The 20,012-nt window shown below is 32.3% G+C and overlaps 1 protein-coding gene and 1 pseudogene across 50 annotated transcripts in view; both read left to right on the plus strand.

Annotated features, from left to right (window-relative positions):
- LOC145258179 (uncharacterized) overlaps positions 1-20,012 on the plus strand; it is a 399,192-nt gene that overhangs the window by 328,865 nt on the left and 50,315 nt on the right. For 39 of the 50 annotated variants that reach the window (XM_080116006.1, XM_080116009.1, XM_080116015.1 and 36 more), the window contains 6 exons: positions 414-449; positions 1,598-1,630; positions 2,474-2,509; positions 8,381-8,416; positions 16,599-16,634; positions 17,993-18,025. In XM_080116006.1, the coding sequence (XP_079972132.1) occupies positions 414-449; positions 1,598-1,630; positions 2,474-2,509; positions 8,381-8,416; positions 16,599-16,634; positions 17,993-18,025 (210 nt within the window). The remainder of the gene's footprint in view (positions 1-413; positions 450-1,597; positions 1,631-2,473; positions 2,510-8,380; positions 8,417-16,598; positions 16,635-17,992; positions 18,026-20,012) is intronic. The other 11 variants (XM_080116011.1, XM_080116019.1, XM_080116020.1 and 8 more) reach the window with 3 other exon arrangements.
- Positions 9,622-9,738, plus strand: LOC145258602 (5S ribosomal RNA; annotated as a pseudogene).

Consider the following 20,012-nt stretch of genomic DNA (forward strand, 5'->3'; position numbering starts at 1 on the left):
AATTGCATAAGAAATTATTTATAAATTATAATTTAAAATATAATTTATAAATATTTTTCTTTTTATAAAAATAAAAAAAACAAATCATTTATTCTATCGTTTCATTAGATTTTGTTTTTAAATTGAAGCTAGTAAAGATTTTTTTTTGTTTTTCTTTAATTTTTAATCTATTTTTTTATGATTAAAATTTTTTTTTTTAGATATTCTTTAATTTTTAATATTTTTTTATTTATAATTAAAAAATTTTTTTTAGATATTCTTTAATTTTTTATGATTTATTTTTAAATATTTTTTTTAATTTTTTATTTTTGCTATTTTTAATTTTTGATAATTTTTTTTAATTTTGATCATTTAAAAAAAATTTTGATAATGTTTTTTTTTTTCTTCATGCACTGTTATATTTGCTCCGATAGAGAAAGAAGAAACCTTAAACACCGTTAATAATGTTGGTAGGTACTCAACTTCATTTTTGGTGATTTTAAAATTTATTTGGTCCAGTTCAGTTAAAAAATAAATAAATGAATAAAAAACGATTAGAGTTATTTCAATCATTTAATTTTATTTTTTTTTAAAATAAATTCTCATTTCATCCTTGTAAATCTAATCACAGTACAAATCCTCTCATTCGACATCGTTTCAATCTGGAAAAAAATCTGGTCATATATTCTATTTATTGGTTTTTGCTCAGAATTCCCTCAATATTAAAAATCAAAAATAAGAAAAAATTTGTATGATGTATGTACCCATGACCTAACGAAAATATCATATTTCAAAAATTAGGTAAATTGATCAAGTGGTTTTATTTTTAACAAAGGAAATCAAATTTTATGAGTAAGAAAGAACCGACTGTATAGTGTTACCATCTTGAAAATTATCTCTAGAAACAAACGAGATTGTTTAACAATAATTTAAACTTGCAAGATTTTTTGTTGTAATGCCTACTAATTCCCATTAATTGCTTAAAAAATAATTTTCTTTATAAAAATAAAACTACTTGATGAATTTATGTGAGTTTTGGACTATGACATTTTCGTATCGTCACAGGTATGTACATCATACAGATTTTTCTTTATTTTTGCTTTTTTTAATATGAGAGAATTCTGGACAAATTATTATTTTTTCTGTGATGTGTGAGCTCTGGCAGTATATCTTTGGTGTGTGTGTGTGTGTGTGTGTGTGTGTGTGTGTGTGTGTGTGTGTGTGTGTGTGTGTGAACCTCTAGTACCGGCCCTACATCAATCCAAAGGTTAAACTTGCTTGTTTCTAGAGATCACAAATGTTGATCAGCACAATTTGTCCATTGTTAATAATGAACCTTTATATTGATCCACATCTGATAGATCAACTTGATCTTCTCACATATTTACTACATTTGTATCAAAATAAGATGGCCATTTGTTTGTTCATATTTCTGAACTTTGATCTTTGATTTTAACTTGAATCTTACAGATAAATATGGTTCAAACATTCAGCTTCATAAAATATATCTTTTTCATAAACCGATTTAAAAAAAACCAACATTTTTTAAAGAAAACAAGCCCCCCTCCCTCCTTTTTGTTTTGAATCAATTCAACAATTATTGTCTTTATTTATTTAGTTGAAGAAGAACAGCTAACCTCGACATATATGGGTAGGTATCATCTATCAATTTAAGCATTTTTGACACTAAGAAATATTTTAAAATCCAAAATAAAATAAATTTGAAAAATAAAAGTAAATCAAAGAAACTTTATAAAAGTTTACATAAAAAGTTCACCTTTACACACGTTAAAATATTAATGTAAACATTTACTTTGTTGCTAACTCTGCGGAGTTTAGTTGTGTATTTTTCAAGATTTAGCTGTTTGTACAAACAGACATTTCTCCTTTATATAAAAGATAAAACTTGTATGTAGGTTAAAAAGTTATTGGAAATATTTACTTTGTTGTTATCCTATTCTAACTAATTCATTTCAACTGCTAAACTAAAAAAACAAACTTTTGTGGATATATACAAAGCATCAAGAAGTTTGATTTGTAGTTCTGCTGGCTTGGCAGGCAGAGAGCAGGCTTAAAACGTCCCCTCAAATAATGGCAATAGAGAGGTGCCTGTAGAGTAAAAAATTGTCATGGCTTAAAAAACACTCAAGACTTGAATATTTCTTTAATTGTACTTTAAAATATTTCGGTTTATATTTTCTGAATCAAATGTTTTTGAATTCCTTGAAAAAGCGTTTTCTATATTAGCTGAAATATTTTTATCTAGGAAATAAATTTTTATATTTGCATGAATATTTCACAAATACAAATTAATACTTTGTGCATTCAATCCTTTGTGTCAAACGAATTGTGTTAACAATTGGATGCATTCTAACCTTTATAACCCTTTTTGCTGATCCGATATTCAAAGCCTTGATATCTTTTTCATTTCATAAAGAGTATGATTTCTATAGGTTTTTATTTTGTTCATATTATTTTATGTTTATAACTGTAGAAAGGGAAGAGAAGATAACTCCTGTTGCCGTTGTTGGTAGGTACCAACCAATATCAGCTAATCATGCATGTGTAATGACAGTGTGTGTGTGTGTGTGTGTGTGTGTGTGTGTGTGTGTGTGTGTGTGAGAGTTTTAAAAATAACAAAATTTGAAGAATAAGCTAATTTTGTTGATTATATAAATAAATGTAAAATTGACAGATTCTGTTGGTGAAAATGCAGATTGATTAACACTCAAAACACGCAAGTAAAAAAAAAAAAAAAAAATTGTTAGAATGAAATTCTCCACTGAACATGCCTTGTATGAAAATAATAGGAAAGTTTTTTTTTAAACAGTAAGCACAGAATAGTTAACACTCATAAGTAGAAACAAAAATGATGGCCCTTGCCTTGTTCTAACATGCAAAGATTACTTATAAAAAAAATTTAAACAGTAAAAAAAAAAAAAATCTTGTCCACACATTAAAGCTGGACATGTTTTGATAAAAAAATTTTGTTCTTGTGCACCTTTTCGGTACTTATGCAGAACACAGACTATGCTGAAATAATAGCAATATTATTTAGAAGCCCATTCTTGACATGGGAAAAGAGGGCGTTTTATAATTATTCTGTACTTTCACATAACAATTTAATAAACAAAAGATACAATAAAATTTGAAAATCCCATCCAAAAACTAGCATGGTTCATATTCTGCATAAGTGCAGTCTTGCATATATCTTGCTTTGCTGTGTTTTTTGGAGGGTTACAAGTTCTTGGGTGTTAATTATTCTGTACTTTTACTGTTATTTTAGGTTCACTTGATTAAGGACATTTTTTGTTCAAATTAAATTTCATATCTTAAGTTATCATGGTGTCTGAAAAGTTCCTGGACTGGTGTCACAATCAATTGATTTAAATTAATATATTACACATAGCATAAATATGTTGCATATAACAAACAAAATGGATTTATAAAATGTACCAAAATTTTATATATTGAAAGAATTAGTTTAAAGATAAATAAAACCATGGAACTTGGAATATGTTGAAATTGTTATTCGTTTATATGTGCTCTGTTATATTTAACAATCAGAGCTTCTAAATATAAAAGGGTTTGTATGCAGTGTGAAATATAATTGCAAAAGCATATTTTCAAAACACACACACACACACACATATATATATGATGAAATCATTCTGTACAGTGCTCAGATACATTATATTTCGTCAAAAGTGTGTGTGTGTGTGTGTGTGTGTGTGTGTGTGTGTGTGTGTATATATATATATATATATATATATATATATATATATATATATATATATATAGCACATAAGATAATGTATAATTGTTAGGAAAAATGAAGAGTGTATGAGTCCTGATATGCAAGTGTGTATGGAGGAAGGGACATCCGGTGTATTTTGTGCAAATTTCAGAAAGTATGAAGTTTATTAAAGGATGCAAGTGTCTCAGCAGCCAACAACTGATGCCGAAGCTTTATTTCCTGCTTCTGTAATTCTGCGCATGAAAACAAAATGTCTTGGAGAGTCTTGTGAGCTGTACTGTTCACCGATTTTGTATGTATGCCGGCAAAAGTGCTCAGGGTTGTTATAGGCATGATATTACAATTATATACTTTCAACCACAGTTTGCACCATTTATTTGACATTGTGTTGTGAATAATGTTGTACACGAGTCGAGGTTCCACCATTGACAATCAGTCTGATGGAGTCTAGGCCATTTCTGTGACTTTATCTGTCTGGCTGAGGCATCCGTTCTGAGTAGCGTTAGGAGGTTCACTCTCCCAGGCCTTGCCTCACGGTTTTCAGGTGAAGCCAATTTATTTATTTGTTTGAGGGGCCCTCACTGGGAGATGCCAACAGAGTTATTCAGGCGTTTTTTGCAGGGCCAGAGTGCTTCTTTAGAGGGTGCAGCCTCAATTCTTCCCACCTTATCACATTCTCCTGCGATGGGAGGGAATTAATATCTACTTTCAATATTATACATTATAATTTTATACATTAGATGATAATCCCATCGAATTTGCGCATTATAGCGTACACAGCACAACCAGTCACGTTACTTTTCAGACTGCCCTTTTGTGTGTGCATGTAGAGAAAATAATTTTGAATAAATCTGGTAAAAATGTTTAAAAATAATTTTGAATAAATCTGGTAAAAATGTTGAGTGAATATTTGGAAAAAATGAGAAAACATGGAGATAAAAGTAAATCGAATCAAACTCACGTGTAGCTAATATTTTGTTTTCATTTGGATTATTCAGACTATTCTTCTTGAGTGTTTCAATTGATGTAACCTTTGACCTTTCAAATGTCACTTGTTAAACTTGGGGAATCTTTCTGTCAAACTCGGGAATCTGTATGAAATTTCGAACGAAACCCTTTATTTAATCCACGATCATGATTGACTCTGAATTCAAAAATTGTAGAAGAGTGTCACTTGTAACTGAATTTCACTTAATATTTTATCTGTTACACCATGGGTCCTTGCAGACAATTCTAGTTTGGGTTTTGTACCCATCTGTAGTGGATAATGTATTAAGTAAAATTCAGTTCTAAGTAGTGATGGAACGATTCCAAAATTTTTCCTGATTCTGATACAATTACCGATTCTGTTCTAAATTATCAATTCCAATACAATTACCGATTCTGTTCTAAATTCCAGATTCCAATACAATTACCGATTCTGTTCTAAATTCCAGATTCCAATACAAGTACCCAGATCCAGATTCTTAAAAAAATTTTCAACATTTAATTAAAGATTTGATGCTTTTTGAAAATGTTCAAATGACTATACTTCCTTTTGTTCCGTTACAGTAATAAATGCCCGAATCTCATTCTTCTCTGGGGGGAAGAGGTCTAAGTTTAAATGTAGATAATTTACGTTTTAATCAGAAAACTTCTAAACATTTTAATCCATATTTTTCACTTAAAAGGCCAAAAAGTACCATAAACATTATTTCAGAAGAAACTGATAGCAAACAATGACAGTGACCTGATGGCACCAACGAAATGAAAAAAATCCTTTACAGAGCACATTAAATCTTTTGAACTGCTTGAAACGCTCAGCGAATATATGCAAAAAGGTTTACAAAGGGGCGTTTACACTCGTGTACCGATAAAAACAATACATTAGACTGAAAAAACATGTTAATCTGGGAGTGAGATTTGTGATCCATACTCACATTGTAAATGAACAAATTCTATAAATAAATAATTCTGTGTTCATTTCATCAAGAAAAAAATTAAAAGAAACGTTTTTGAATCGGAAATTACGTTCCAATTTTTCCGATACTGATTAATCAATTAATCGTCCCAACACAAGTTCTAAGTGACACTCTTCTACAATTTGCGAACCATTTAAGACTTTTACTCTGTCATGAGAGGTGGAATAGGAGTATGCTATCTCCATGGATTAAATAAAATGTGCTGTTTGAAATTCCGTACAGATTCCAAAATTCAACAAGATATACCATAAGGTTGAAGATTGCATCGACCGGAGCATTGAGAACAATAATTCAAACAATCGAAATTATAAATCCTCATTTCAAAAAATTCAGAAAGCTAATATTTCGTTCTTATTCATGGAAAAACTTTGTCAGTCTTAGGCCTTTTGGCTATTAAGATCAGAGTGTAGTATCTTTTCTGATGCTGCTCTTTATCTGTTCTGTCCCCAGTCAGTGAAAGAGAAATCCGTCTAGCCCGGTGGTTCCCAACCTATTTTGGGCCATGCCCCACCTAGGCATTTCTAAAATCCTGATTCCTCCCCTTTGTGATATTTAATATATAATATGGTATAGTAAGCCCAAGGGTGCACGTCCTGCCCATGCCCCACCAAAATATTGTCATGCGCCCCACGTTGGGAATGACTGGTCTAGCCGAATTTCAGTTTTTATTTTATTTTTTTCTAATCCAGAGTGTCCCTTTTGGAAAGCTACATGTTTTTTTTTTTGCCCTCATTAAAAAGTGACCTTGTGTCTAACTGCCCACATGAGAATAGAAAGTAAATTTCAGTCTTTCGATAAATGAAGGTGAAATGTTAGCTACATAATAGTCTGATTTATTGGTTACTCACGTTTTTCCACTTATCTATATATATATATATATATATATATATATATATATATATATATATAAAAGGTTATTGCTTCGTTTTATTATGGTTATAAAAATGAATCCTTTAATAAAACAGATCTTTCATTAACAAAGCTTTGTACAAGGTGATCCCCTTCCACACACAAAAATAATATCATAATTTACAATCCTTTTTGTAATCCAATCATATTCGATACAAATAAACCTCAATATATACCTGACTTGTCCACCCAATTTCAATCATGAATAGTCAACGTTCTTTATCTCCATTCAATACTAAACACAAATATATATAAATGAGGGAGAGAGAGAGCAAGAATCGAAACCAAAAAATTTAGCGCTTCAGCCTTATTTGTTACATTCTGAAATATATTATCTCAGACTGTAACAAATAAGATTGAAGCGCTAAATGTTTTGGTTTCGATTCTATCTATCTCTCTCTTATATATATTATTGATGGGACGATTCCAATATTTTTCCCAATTCTGATACAATTATCGATTTTTTTTTTTATGTTTAACTATAGAGTCATTATTGCCTGCTGACTCTGCATTTGTAGGTAATAAATATCCCTCAATTCCTGTATAAATTGCCTGCAGTCTATAAGTTGAAAGCAGTTTTCCTACCTGTGTGTATGCTCCGTGGGACAACCTACCATATCCAGGTTTAAGTCCATCTTGGATGAAAATGCAGATGGTATATAGACATCCACATCTTTTGACATTTTACATGAGTTGTTGCGATTTGGTATACTTTGCCAATAAATTTGATTTGCTTATTCATTAAAATATCTCTCGTATCATTGAATGCCCGTAAAATATATGACAATAAAACAATATATGGTATAATCACAATGACACACCGATTCTCGATAGTTCACCAAAGTTAAGCAATGATGATCCTGGTTAGTACCGGGTGGGTGACCATTTGTGAATACCATGCACTGTATGTAGAAGGATTTCAATATCTTCTTGCAAGAACTGTCAAAAAAAAACAAAAAAACATAATAATGTTATCTTTCCTAATTGGGATATACATGCGAATAAGGATTGCTAGATACTTTTTTCTTTGGGGCAAGCCGATTCAATCTACCAAGGATGAATGCTTTTTATTTATTTATTTATTTATTTATTTATTTTTTAAAAACAAAAACGATTAATAGTCACTTCAGGTGTGTAAATCATTTGACCTACATAAAATCATAAAAAAACTTCTTTTTTTTTTCTTTTGATAAATAAAACGTATTAGACTTAAATAAAATCTAAAAATGTTTTGTTTTTATTAATTCTAATAATTTTTTTTATTAGACTCAATGGACAACAATCAAACGTTATATGTAATGACAGCCATGTTTTTTTTTTCCTAATTTAGACATTAATAACATGGCTGCCATTGCATGTAGCATTTTACTGTTGTCAATTGAGTCTAATAAAAAATTATTAAAAATAAAAATAAAGCTTTTTTATGGTTTTATTCAAGTCTTTGGCTCTAATAATGTGTTTTATAAAAAAAAAAAAAAAAAGAAGCTTTTTATGGTTTTATGTAGGCCAAATAATTTACGCACTTGAAAACTGTTGGATATTCTTGACTGTAACTTGGTGGACAAGCCAGCTATTGACTGAAGCTTATTTGTACAAAATATGGTTGGGTTGCAGAAAGTATTGTGAATTTTATTAATTCCATGAGTGGCATTTTTTTTTTTTTTTTTGTCAACTTTAATATTCATATATACATTCATATTTTTTTTTTATAATTTAATAATTGAAGTATGTCATTTTATTAAATTTTAATTTATTATCCTGTTTATTCTGGTAGAAAAAGAGACGACGGTACAAAGTCTATATGACTATGGTAGGTTGACGCTTAACACGGTTGCCATTGGCTTTTGCATGCTGTTCGATCATGGCTTCAAGTTTGTATGCAACTAAATCAAGACAATACCATGGGGTTACCATCTCTAAACAGTTGTATCATTAAAGATGACCTGCTCCAGAATGCACACACCCACATAATATATAAATATTATTAGCTACATATGTGCGTACATGTTTCAGCTGTAATTTCATTCACTAATCTCAACTGACTATATATAGACTTTTGTCATTTATTTGTATATGCTCTATAGCTAAATCAAGCTTCATAAATTTAAGGATTGGGCTAAATAAAAGGTGAATAAGCATATTTTCCCATATATATATATATATATATATATATATATATATATATATATATATATGAGAGAGGGTAAGCAGGGAATACTGTAGGTTCAATTGAGAGAAAATTGTATATTTAAAAATGTGAAACCATGAATATTTTAAACTTTTTTATTTGTATATTTCATATAAGATACTTGAATGTAAGTGCTATTTCCATTCTCGTCTGGTTATGAGTTTTTAATAAGAATAATCTCATTCTTATAATTAGAAGAACAATGGCTTGATGAAGATGAAAAAAGCACATGAAACATTTAAGCATCAGATACGAAATACATAAATAATTTTTTTTTTTTTTTTGCATATGTTGTTTATTAAAAACATCGGTATCGTTGCATATCAAGAACTGGATTTCATTAAATGTCTGCTCGGGCTTGACTGACAGCCAACGTAAATCACCAATCAAAAAAAACGCTAAGAAACAACATTTATCAGAGAAATAAAAGAAGAAAAATAAAATAATATTTATTCATTAAACTTATGATAAGTTGTTGTTTTATTTTATTTTATTTTTTTTAACTCTAACACCCTCCTCAGAAAAATAAATAAAATAAATAACCGGTGTGTAAGATGCAATAGTACCTTTCCCCCCCCCCCTTCCAATTTATCAAAAGTCGTCTGCTTTGCTTCTTATTGGCTAATTGCGTTTGTTACCCCTTTTTGATTTGCTAATCAACTGGATCAGCGTTCGGCATATTCTGACAGTTTCCATCAGTTTCCACTTGAGCCGAACGGACATTTATAAGAATCCAAGTCTTAAAATGCAATTGTTTCAAAACATGTTTTAATCAACTATTGCGTGGTTCTGCCTTATACTGCTTGTTAATGCCCTCCTTTCAGTAAATATATGGCATAATCACGTTGGTATACCAGTTCTCATTAGATCACCAAAGTTAAGCAACGTTGAGCCTGGTTAGTACCGAATAGGTGACCGTTTGGGAATACCAGGTGCTGTATGTAGGAGAATGCTGAAACCGCCCTGCAAGAACTGCAAAAATATAATGCTGTTCTTTCTCCTAACCAGGATATATATACGGATGGGGACTGCTTATGAATTTTATATCCGCTAGACATTTCCTCCTTCAGAAAAAGCTGGTTCAGCTCGCCTAGGGCGAATGCTGCTTTATATATATATATATATATATATATATATATATATATAATAAAGAGGGTTCGCATTTTATTACACTTCTCCCCCCCTAAAAAAAAAAAAAAAAAACAAGGAAATTTTGTGACTTCTTGTATTAATTTACTTATTCTTCTTAAAAAGTTGATTTTTTTCCCCTCAAAACTGTTATCATTCATAATCATTGCTTATTTGAATAATAAATTTTCCTATTTTTTGTTTTATTGGATTAAAAAGCTTTGTTCAATTTGTGTGGCGCTATCTTAATTTAGAGCCCTAGCCAATTGTTTATGAGTGTAACTCCACTCGTATCTGTATATTTTCCTTTTTAAAATGTCTCCATCATCACTGAGAGTAATGTTTTTTTTTGTTGTTTCTTTTTGATGCATGATGGTTATTGATAGTTAAAAAGGGGAGAGTACTTTGCAACTCCTTGGCAAACATAAAAAAACACATTTATACATTATGCTCATGAAATTATGTCTAGTAATGGCTATACTCTGAAATCAGAAAGCGATTGTCATAACATCTACATTCAGCTGAATGTATCATGTCTTCTGTGTGGCTAGACAAGCTGATATTCCGCATCAGGCTGTTGGTAAATGGTCAACAACCTTATTTGTATGCCATCTCACTTATAGTAAGAGTAATATAAGTGAAAACATTACTTGCTCAACTAGAAAGAAAATGTATTCATTCACAGACAGCTGTTGTGTTGTATCACAACTACTACATGTGAAACACACACCATTATTATAGGGAAGAAAAAGATATATACACATACTAGTGAAAACAGACATGCATACATGGTCCACACACGTATAAGATATCAATCAAATGCAGATATAAAATATATCAACATTTGACTACAAGAAGAAGAACCTGAAATCCTACCTCACTAATATTTCTGGTGACCCAAGTGCAAAAGAGACCCAGACAATTGCACTTAAGGGAACAATGAGGATACTAAAAAGAGCTCTCGGCTGGTTTCAATAAAAAGCAGGGGAATGTTGGCAGCTGGTTTGGCTGCCCCATAATACATCCAGCGTTACAATCTTCAAAGAAAAAAAAAAAAAAAAAGCAGGAGCGCACATTTCTACATGCTAGACAAAATGAGCAAACACATCCCCACATACTAAACAAAATGAGCAAACACATCCCCACATACTAAACAAAATGAGCAAACACATCCCCACATACTAAACAAAATGAGCAAACACATCCCCACATACTAAACAAAATGAGCAAACACATCCCCACATACTAAACAAAATGAGCAAACACATCCCCACATACTAAACAAAATGAGCAAACACATCCCCACATACTAAACAAAATGAGCAAACACATCCCCACATACTAAACAAAATGAGCAAACACATCCCCACATACTAAACAAAATGAGCAAACACATCCCCACATACTAAACAAAATGAGCAAACACATCCCCACATACTAAACAAAATGAGCAAACACATCCCCACATACTAAACAAAATGAGCAAACACATCCCCACATACTAAACAAAATGAGCAAACACATACCCACATACTAAACAAAATGAGCAAACACATACCCACATACTAAACAAAATGAGCAAAACCCACATAAACTCATATTGAAAGCTAAAAAAAAAAATGCTCAAACACACTTGCATAAACAAAGGTTAATAATAAATATACACAGACAGACAATTCATACAGAAGAAACTATTGGCACCAAGAGGTAGTCATATCTATTTTGTGCTAAATCTGATTGAAATAATGTTAAAAAGTTCATTGGGTGATTGTAAAGCAGTTTTAGTTTCAATCTGGCTTTTAAATTTTGCATAATTTTGAGTTTTTTTGGATGAGAATTTATTGTTGTTTCCATTGTTTTGTATTTGGATTATTGTCCTCGTTAACATTGGTTGAATTTATTTGCTTTCCACAACGGCGTGTCACAAAGCTGGGGGGGGGCGGTTTCCTCTCAAGAAGGGCATGTCAGCATTGCCCAGCAAGAGTGCTTCAGGTGATTGGCAATAAATTAAGCCATTCTCAAAAGAGGTAATGCTTGAGAGAGTTTACCATCCAGATCATACTTCAATCTGATAAACTGCTATACCAGAATGCTGACAAAGACGTATTTTTGACTGTCATGAAATTAGTTAGCCTGTATTTCTGAATACTGACATATATGTGAAAGAGAAATAAATTTTTCTGGAAATTAGACATTTCTTTAAATTTCACTTCTGTTTAACGTTCATGAAAAAAAAAAGGTAAAAGCAAATGTAAACCAACGAGTTTCATATTTATGATTATTTTATGCTTTTTTGTTGATGCGTCTTCAGCATTCTTAAGGTGTATTACCTGGAGATGGCTAAAGAACACATCAACCATAACAGCATCTCAAATTAATGGAGATTTAATATCTGCATGTCTGAAGCCAAAACTATTATTACTTCTATTATTTTGCTATTTTTCAGTGCTCAATTTGGGAAGAAGATGTAGTCTGCTGTCATGATCCTATATCAGCATTGCAATACCTTTTCATGTTTTTTTGGGGGGTGGGGAGAAAATTAGTGTAGTATTTGTTCTATTTAATGAAATCGTACACCCAGGCATTATTTCCTTCTTTGGTTGAAGAGTGGGTAGTTAAAATTATCAAAGTTAATGAGGACACTAGTCAAAAACAAACAAAAAAATGATTTATTCAATTGTGGCATTTTTTTTCCTTTCACTTTTTAACTTGTGGATATTTTTTTTTTCTTTTTTTAATTTGTAAACGATTTTTTATTTATTTATATTTTTGTAAATGGTTCCCTACTTAGAAACCTTCTTTATGAAAAAGATACCGCAATTATTTTTAATTATATATTGTTTCTCTATTTTGCAAAGGTTGTATTTCTTTAGTTAAAACAGAGCTAATTGATATAAGAATAGTTACATAGTAAGGGTTGTGTTTGAATGGAAAGGGGTTAGAAGTGACATCAAATCAGAAGTCTATAAAACCATGTCCACCTGACTTTTTTCTATCTCTTTGGCTGCCTTAAATTTCAGTGTGGCTTGGTATAATGAGACAAGTTTTCTCTCTCTCTCTCTCTCTCTCACACACACAAGTGGCCTCTTGCTGTGATATTTTGTGACTGTCTCCTTTTTTTTTAATAAAATTGTGGTGCAAGTCCAGATTTCACTCTAATTAGAAAACAAAAAATACAGAAATTTTTTACAAAGTACATATTGTCACGGAACATATTCCAAAAATTATGTAGATTGATCAAGTATTATTTTAACTTAAAATCAAATTCTATTAGCTAACAAAAAAGAACAGTTTTGCCTTGTCATTTAAAAAAAAAAAAAAAAGGGGCAGACAACTCAACAATAATTGAAACTTGTGAGATCAGCTAACGATTTCACAGTAATCACTGAAAATCATTTAAAGATGATTTTCTTTATATAAAAAAAAATACTTCATCAATTTACATAATTTTTGGAATATGACATTTTTGATGCCATAATGGGTTTCTTGGCAGTACTTTGCAAACGAAGATTCTATGAAAGGGGGTTTTCCACGTCGACTGCAGGCACGCTTGTGGTTGACGAGCATGATGTGGGACAAGCAGGTTTGGCCACAGTGGCTGCAGTCGAAAGTCACATCAGGTGTGGCTGCTGAGGCTTCCCGAATCTTTCTCCTGCAGCGCTTCTCCCGCAGATTCTCTGTGTGGGAGATCTCAAAGGAGGCAACAGCCTGGTGGACAGTAGATTGCCAGGTAGCACGGTCAGCAGTGAAAGCAGACCACTGGAGGTGGTCAATGTGGTAGTCACCAAGGGACTTCTTCAGAGAGTCTTTATATCTTTTCCTCGGTGCCCCTCTGTCACAATGTCCAGTAGAGAGTTCGTCATATAGGACTATCTTGGGAAGGTGATGATCGTCCATTCTGGAGACGTGCCCGACCCAACATAGCTGTGACTTAGCAGCATGGTGATTTCCGCCTGCTCGATGACCTCAACATTGGTGACAGTCACTCCAGGGGACATTGAGAATGGTGCGGAGACAGTGCTGATGAAAACACTTGAGGAGTCGTAATTGGTGGCCATAATGGCTATATACATCATAAAAACTTTTCTGTATTTTTTTTTTTTTAATTAGGTTTAATTCTGGATAAGAACCAAAACTTTTTTTTATAAACATCCGTATCTGAGTGGGTTTATCAGCAGACGAAATAAATGTGATTAACGAGCAACCACACAAGTGTATAATGGTTCATACACATCCACCAGTGAAACTATAAGAATAAAGTCTAAAAAGTCATTAACACAGAAAGTTTAGTTATTTGTTCACACATCATGCTTCTCGATTTCTGTATCTACGCAACCATAAATTGTGTGCAGGGTGGACACATCTCAACACTTTAAAGATTATGATCTTTTATTTTCACATAAAGCATAACCCACAATTCACCCATGCATGGAGTATTGTTGCCACATCTGGGCTGGTGCATCTGCCACTAGTCTTGCTCTTAGACAGGGTCCAGAAAAGAGCCTCCAATCTAATAGAACCCGCACTATTAGCTAAGCTCCAACTTCTGTCGCATCGTCACAGTGTTGCATCCCTGTGCCTGTTTTACAAGTACTTTAATGGAATCTGAAGAACTCTTAGCACTTGTGCCCCCTCAACATACATACTCCCGACTAACCCAACAAGCAGCAAAATCCCACTCCTTCTACTCTAACAGTTTCTTCTCTATTGGACTGCTAGACTTTGAAATTCTCTCTTTGTTTCCTGCTTCCCTGACTATACTGTACTAATCTGCAGAGATTTAAATGTAATGTGAACATATGTCTCTATTTAACCACTCCAGTCCTCTGTTGGGCATAATCTGAAATAGTAGCTACTTACACTCCAAGTGGCAATATGCCTTGTTTGAGGGTCAATAAGAGTAGTGTTGACCAAGAATATCTTTATCAAAACTGCAACATTTTCCTAAGAGCATATTACCTTTGCATTATTTCAACATGGAAGAGAAGGATAATATAGATATATATATTTGGTAAAACTGGTAATTAGTAAAAACCCGAAGAGTGCTCAATACTATTGCAGAGCAAATATAAAAAAATAAAACATATACAGATGAGAACAGTAGTCCGATGAATCCAAATACGAATAACCAATTCTCATCTAAAAAATTCAGAAATCAATTAACGTTATGTCGGCCATTTTTTTTTTTTTTAATTGGTCATTCAATAATTTTCAACCTTCTTAAAATATTTCATGGTCAATATTGACCACTATTAGTAAGGGATCCTTTGTTTAAAGGAAGGTTTTTAAGTAGAGGGCTTTCTTTTGTCTCTTGTTCATGCGTGGTTTATTATTACTAACATAAAATCTCAAAAAAGGAAAAATATTTAAAAATAACCCATACTTGTTTTGTTATACAGGGTGTTCAGGATAAATTTGACACTGCTATACAAAAGCAAAAAAACGTCATCTCTTGGCCAATAATGGATAAATATTCTCAGAATTTAAATCTCTTAGAGGATTATTTGCCAATTACATTTCAGTCGAAAAAGCTATCATGAACCTTCACCACAGCCTCCAGGTGAGACATTAACCTGAAGCCCACGACTTTGTGCCACCATTTTGATTCTGGCAAATCAGTTTGTCCTTGCTGTTGCAGGTGGTACGGTTGATGTCATTCTTGACTGTGCTCCACACATGATAGTTCTTGGGGTTGCAATCAGGTGAGTTAGGGATGGTGAAGTTGAAGTTATCGGACAACCACTTCTAAATTTTCTTTGGGGTTTGACATGGAGACGAGTTATGCTGAAACACATATGGCCTTTCTTCACTCCATTCCCACCCCGAACTTAACAATAGTTTATATCAACTTAATATAGCCATCTGAATTGAGTTTGAATCCTTTTTTCAAATATGTGGGGTGCCATGGCCTTTTCTGGAAACACATCCAAAGATCATCACAGTTTGAGGGAACTTAGGCCTCATAGAATGCGGGACTGTAAACTAACCATCTGTTCTATATCTTGTACAACTGGACTGGTTCTGGCAGAATTGCTAATCTGCAAAGAACCAAAGCATCTCTGACTTGACTGGGTGGTTAAGCTTGTTGAGAAGTTTTTTGCCTTTCATAAAGTGGTTCTCTTGGGCTTGGGTGATGAGTGGTTGGCTCTTGCGACTTTTATATTTATAATTCATAGTCATCGCTTCAACACTCATCTTTCTCGACAAGATCCACATTGTCATGCTTGGATCTTGCTGCACTTTTTTTCTTTTTCAGCTTTTCAACATTATTTCATTGTGCAGACATAATTAGAATGCCTGCTATGATACATCTTGCTAGCCACTGCTTCCACATCTCCACTCCAACTCGCATCTTACAATTTTCAAATTATTCAAAGAGCACTGATCTGCAACCAAGATTTTCTTGAGAATCTTTTAATTTCACTCGAATCATGATGCAGGTCGCTCTCTTCTAATATTCCGGTGCTTTCCAATTACCTATAGTTCCTTCCAGCTCTCAAACCCATCAATAGTATACAGAAACAGCTATTTGTTGCACTTTGGGGCTATTAAATGCTCCAAATGGTTCTAAAACGAAGGAATATAAAAAAAGCTTATCAGATTTATCCTGAATACTGTGTAGTTGTATTTTCGTAATAACATTTCTCTAACCTCATATCATCTTTGTATCATTTAGACGAGGAAGAGAACATAGAAAGTTTTGACAACCTTGGTAGGTACCAGACCTCATTGTCATCTTATTATTGTGTGTTAGTCAATATGATTTTTATATTGTGTTTCTTGGAATACAATAGGGTTGTATTTCCAGAGATACAATTATATCCAACCCATGTTTTGTAGTTATGATGGTATAGTATGGCTTGCATGTTGTATTTTAAGATAAACTATTTGTCTTGTACTTATTTATTGGGGTCATATTGTATCTGTGTGTTGCATTTCTAGAAATGCAGTAGCATCTCTATATTGCATTTCTAGAGATGTACTGTACTTATTTATTGGGGTCATATTATATCTCTGTGTTGCATTTCTAGAAATGTAGTAGCATCTCTGTGTTGCATTTCTAGAGATGCAGTGCCATTTCTGTTTTGCATTTGCAGAGGCGCAGTAGTTTCTTTCATTCTGCAGAAGATAATCCTCTAACCAAACATGTTAAATATAAACTGTAACGATGTAATTTTTTGAAATTAGATAGACAATACAAAGAATATTTTTAAATGTCAATATTTATTTATTTTTTTTGATTTTGTTCAAAAACTTGTGTTCCTATCGATGTCAGAATAAATAAAACTTTCTAACTAATAAATGCAGCAGTTTTTTTTTTTTTTTTTTCCTTTTAAGGCATGATACAATTAGATTGTTTCAGCCAAAATGTAAGCAACAAAATCTAAATTGTTTGAGTCTGCCATTATATGCTGGAACAAATCTAATAGGGTTTTTCTCATCTTAATCAAGATACCATAGTAACGTATTAAGATGTTTATTTCAAGACGTGACGTTACATGAATAAACTTACATGTAATTCTTGAATGTGTAATTCTAATCTCTTACTTGATATAAACGGATACTTTTGCCGGTGGTTATGGTCAATAGTAGGCCTATGACAACAGCATATTCTTTTCATTGTTTTGACTCTCACGTATATATGTGACATAGATACAGTTAATCAACCGAGAACGACATCACTCTATATAAAAGCATATAAGATATCAACGGATACACACTCGAGGGTTAAAACAATGAAAAGAATATGCTGTTGTCCTAGCTCTAGTCATCAGTAAATTTTAACTTGTATTTTTTCTTTTTTCCATGTAAAATTTTTAGTTACTTCTCTTTATTTTTACAGCTCACTTGAGATATCAATCAATATTGTTTTGTTGGTCTTGCTATAGACTTGATGTCTCGAGAGAGTTGCAATCGATGATTTAAAATAAAATTAAAATTAAAAAAAAAAAAGGAACAACGAAAAATCTAAGTTTATTTCTTTCAAATTTTATCACCATGGATTTTCTCATGATACTCTTTTTCTTTCTTTTTTTTTTTTTTTCCTCTCCCCTGTTCCACCTCTTCTAGAGGAGATTGAGATGCCGCCTCTTGATCAACTTGGTAGGTATCTGATATCGGAATCTTAAAAACGTGCTTTTCTTTTAATGTCATCCTTTATGTTTGTCTAAAATCCCCCTCCCTCCATCTCATCATTTGAATTAAAACCAATATTCCATTTACATAATTATATATCATCGAAATACTTACATTTACAATTTTGATAAAAATGGCACATTGCATATATATATATATATATATATATATATATATAATAGAACATCAGTACCACTTGTTTCAAATCCAAACAACGGAATCCAATATCGGATCCTCTGTTTATATCTGTCTTCACAGAAACCGACGGTATTGCTGTTGTTCTGAACTTCTGTAACACATGTATGGATAAATATGCCCTTATTTATTTATTTTTCTTAATCGAGCACTCTGCTGGCAATCGCTTGCATTAACCTTATATCATATATAAGTTCTAAGAAACTTGCTGGGGGAGGGAGAGTTGTTGGCAAGGGGGGGGGTAGAAATGTTTCACAGCTTTTGTAGCTGTGGATTTAGTACATTGGTACTGACTTGGGAGAGATATCAACTACCCTCCCACACATATTGATCTCATATGTTTGGATGTCTAATCTATTTGTTTTAGATCTCCAGCGAATGTTGTTGATGTGTGTTATATTGCACTCTCATTGATAATCTTTTGATTCAGTTTGTTTCCTTGTTTATCCCTTCATTCTTTACAATAACCATTTCATTTTTGTCAGGAATTTATTTTCTTTTTAAACACGCTTTCTATATATATATATTAATTTTATTTATACAAACATTTATGGCTACATATGTGCATACATGTTTCTGTAATCACCCACGTTGGGGGATTACGTCTTCAGGCCAAGGATTACCGTAATCCCCCAACGTGGGTGATTACAGAAACATGTATGCACATATGTAGCCATAAATGTTTGTATAAATAAAATTAATATACCTGCTCTGTTCACTCATTGAGCACTATTTTGGTAGACACATGTTGTTTCATTGGATGTACTTCTAGGAAACTAAACTCTACTGGCTATATATATATATATATATATATATATATATATATATGTGTGTGTGCGTGATTCACCTATTTTATAGAAAGGTTCCTAAATCTAAACGCAGATTCCATGAACAAAGCTTCTTTCCTAGAACTGCACTGGCCTGCTTCCCGGCTAATTACAATATGGTAGCCTTCAAGTCCAATGTAAATAAGATCTTGTTAAATGATCCAAACTCTACTCAATATGCACCATCAAGGATTACTACACTACATCCTTACAATCATTAACTCTTATCAAGGCCAGAAAGCCACTCGAGGATAAGTGGTGACTCCCTTGTAAAATATATATATTAAGTCTAATTCGTAGAGTATTACCTGTTTTTGTAGGCCAAATATACCTGCAAAAAAGGTGTTACAAACATACTTATATTTTTTTAATGTATTATTTCACTTTTTACTTCAACATGTTCAATACATGAGAGCTCGGTATAAAAATATATACTTCTGGTAAATAAGCTACACAGAAACGTTTCTGTATAGCTTATTTGCTAGAAGTATATTTTGATACTAATATATATGGTATTTATACTAATATATATATATATATAGCATTTATAGATGTTTAATTTCCCTCGCGTCTAATACTAATTTCTAATAGCCTGGAAGGTTGATTACAAGCCTACAAAGTCATGGGTAATAGTAATCACTTCTCTAGGGTGGACCACTTAAATGTAACCCAGAAAATGTAGTAGAAAGGAGGAACATTCTTTTATTGTTAAAATTGCTTGTAGCATTGTTTAAATTACCTGTAGTGTTATAAAAGATGTTGGAAGTGCTCTCCGTTGATATCTATGCATTTCTGGGCACATTTAACAATGCTTGCAGATACTACCTGTAAATCTTCTCTGGTGATTCTCTTGATAGCATTAGTAATGCTCTCCTGTAGTTGGTCTAGATTGTGAGGATTATTTCCATAAACTTTTGTCTTAAAGTCCTCCA

This window comes from Euprymna scolopes, chromosome 33, assembly GCF_053919585.1.
Source record: "Euprymna scolopes isolate OS-2025 chromosome 33, ASM5391958v1, whole genome shotgun sequence".
Lineage (NCBI taxonomy): Eukaryota > Metazoa > Mollusca > Cephalopoda > Sepiida > Sepiolidae > Euprymna > Euprymna scolopes.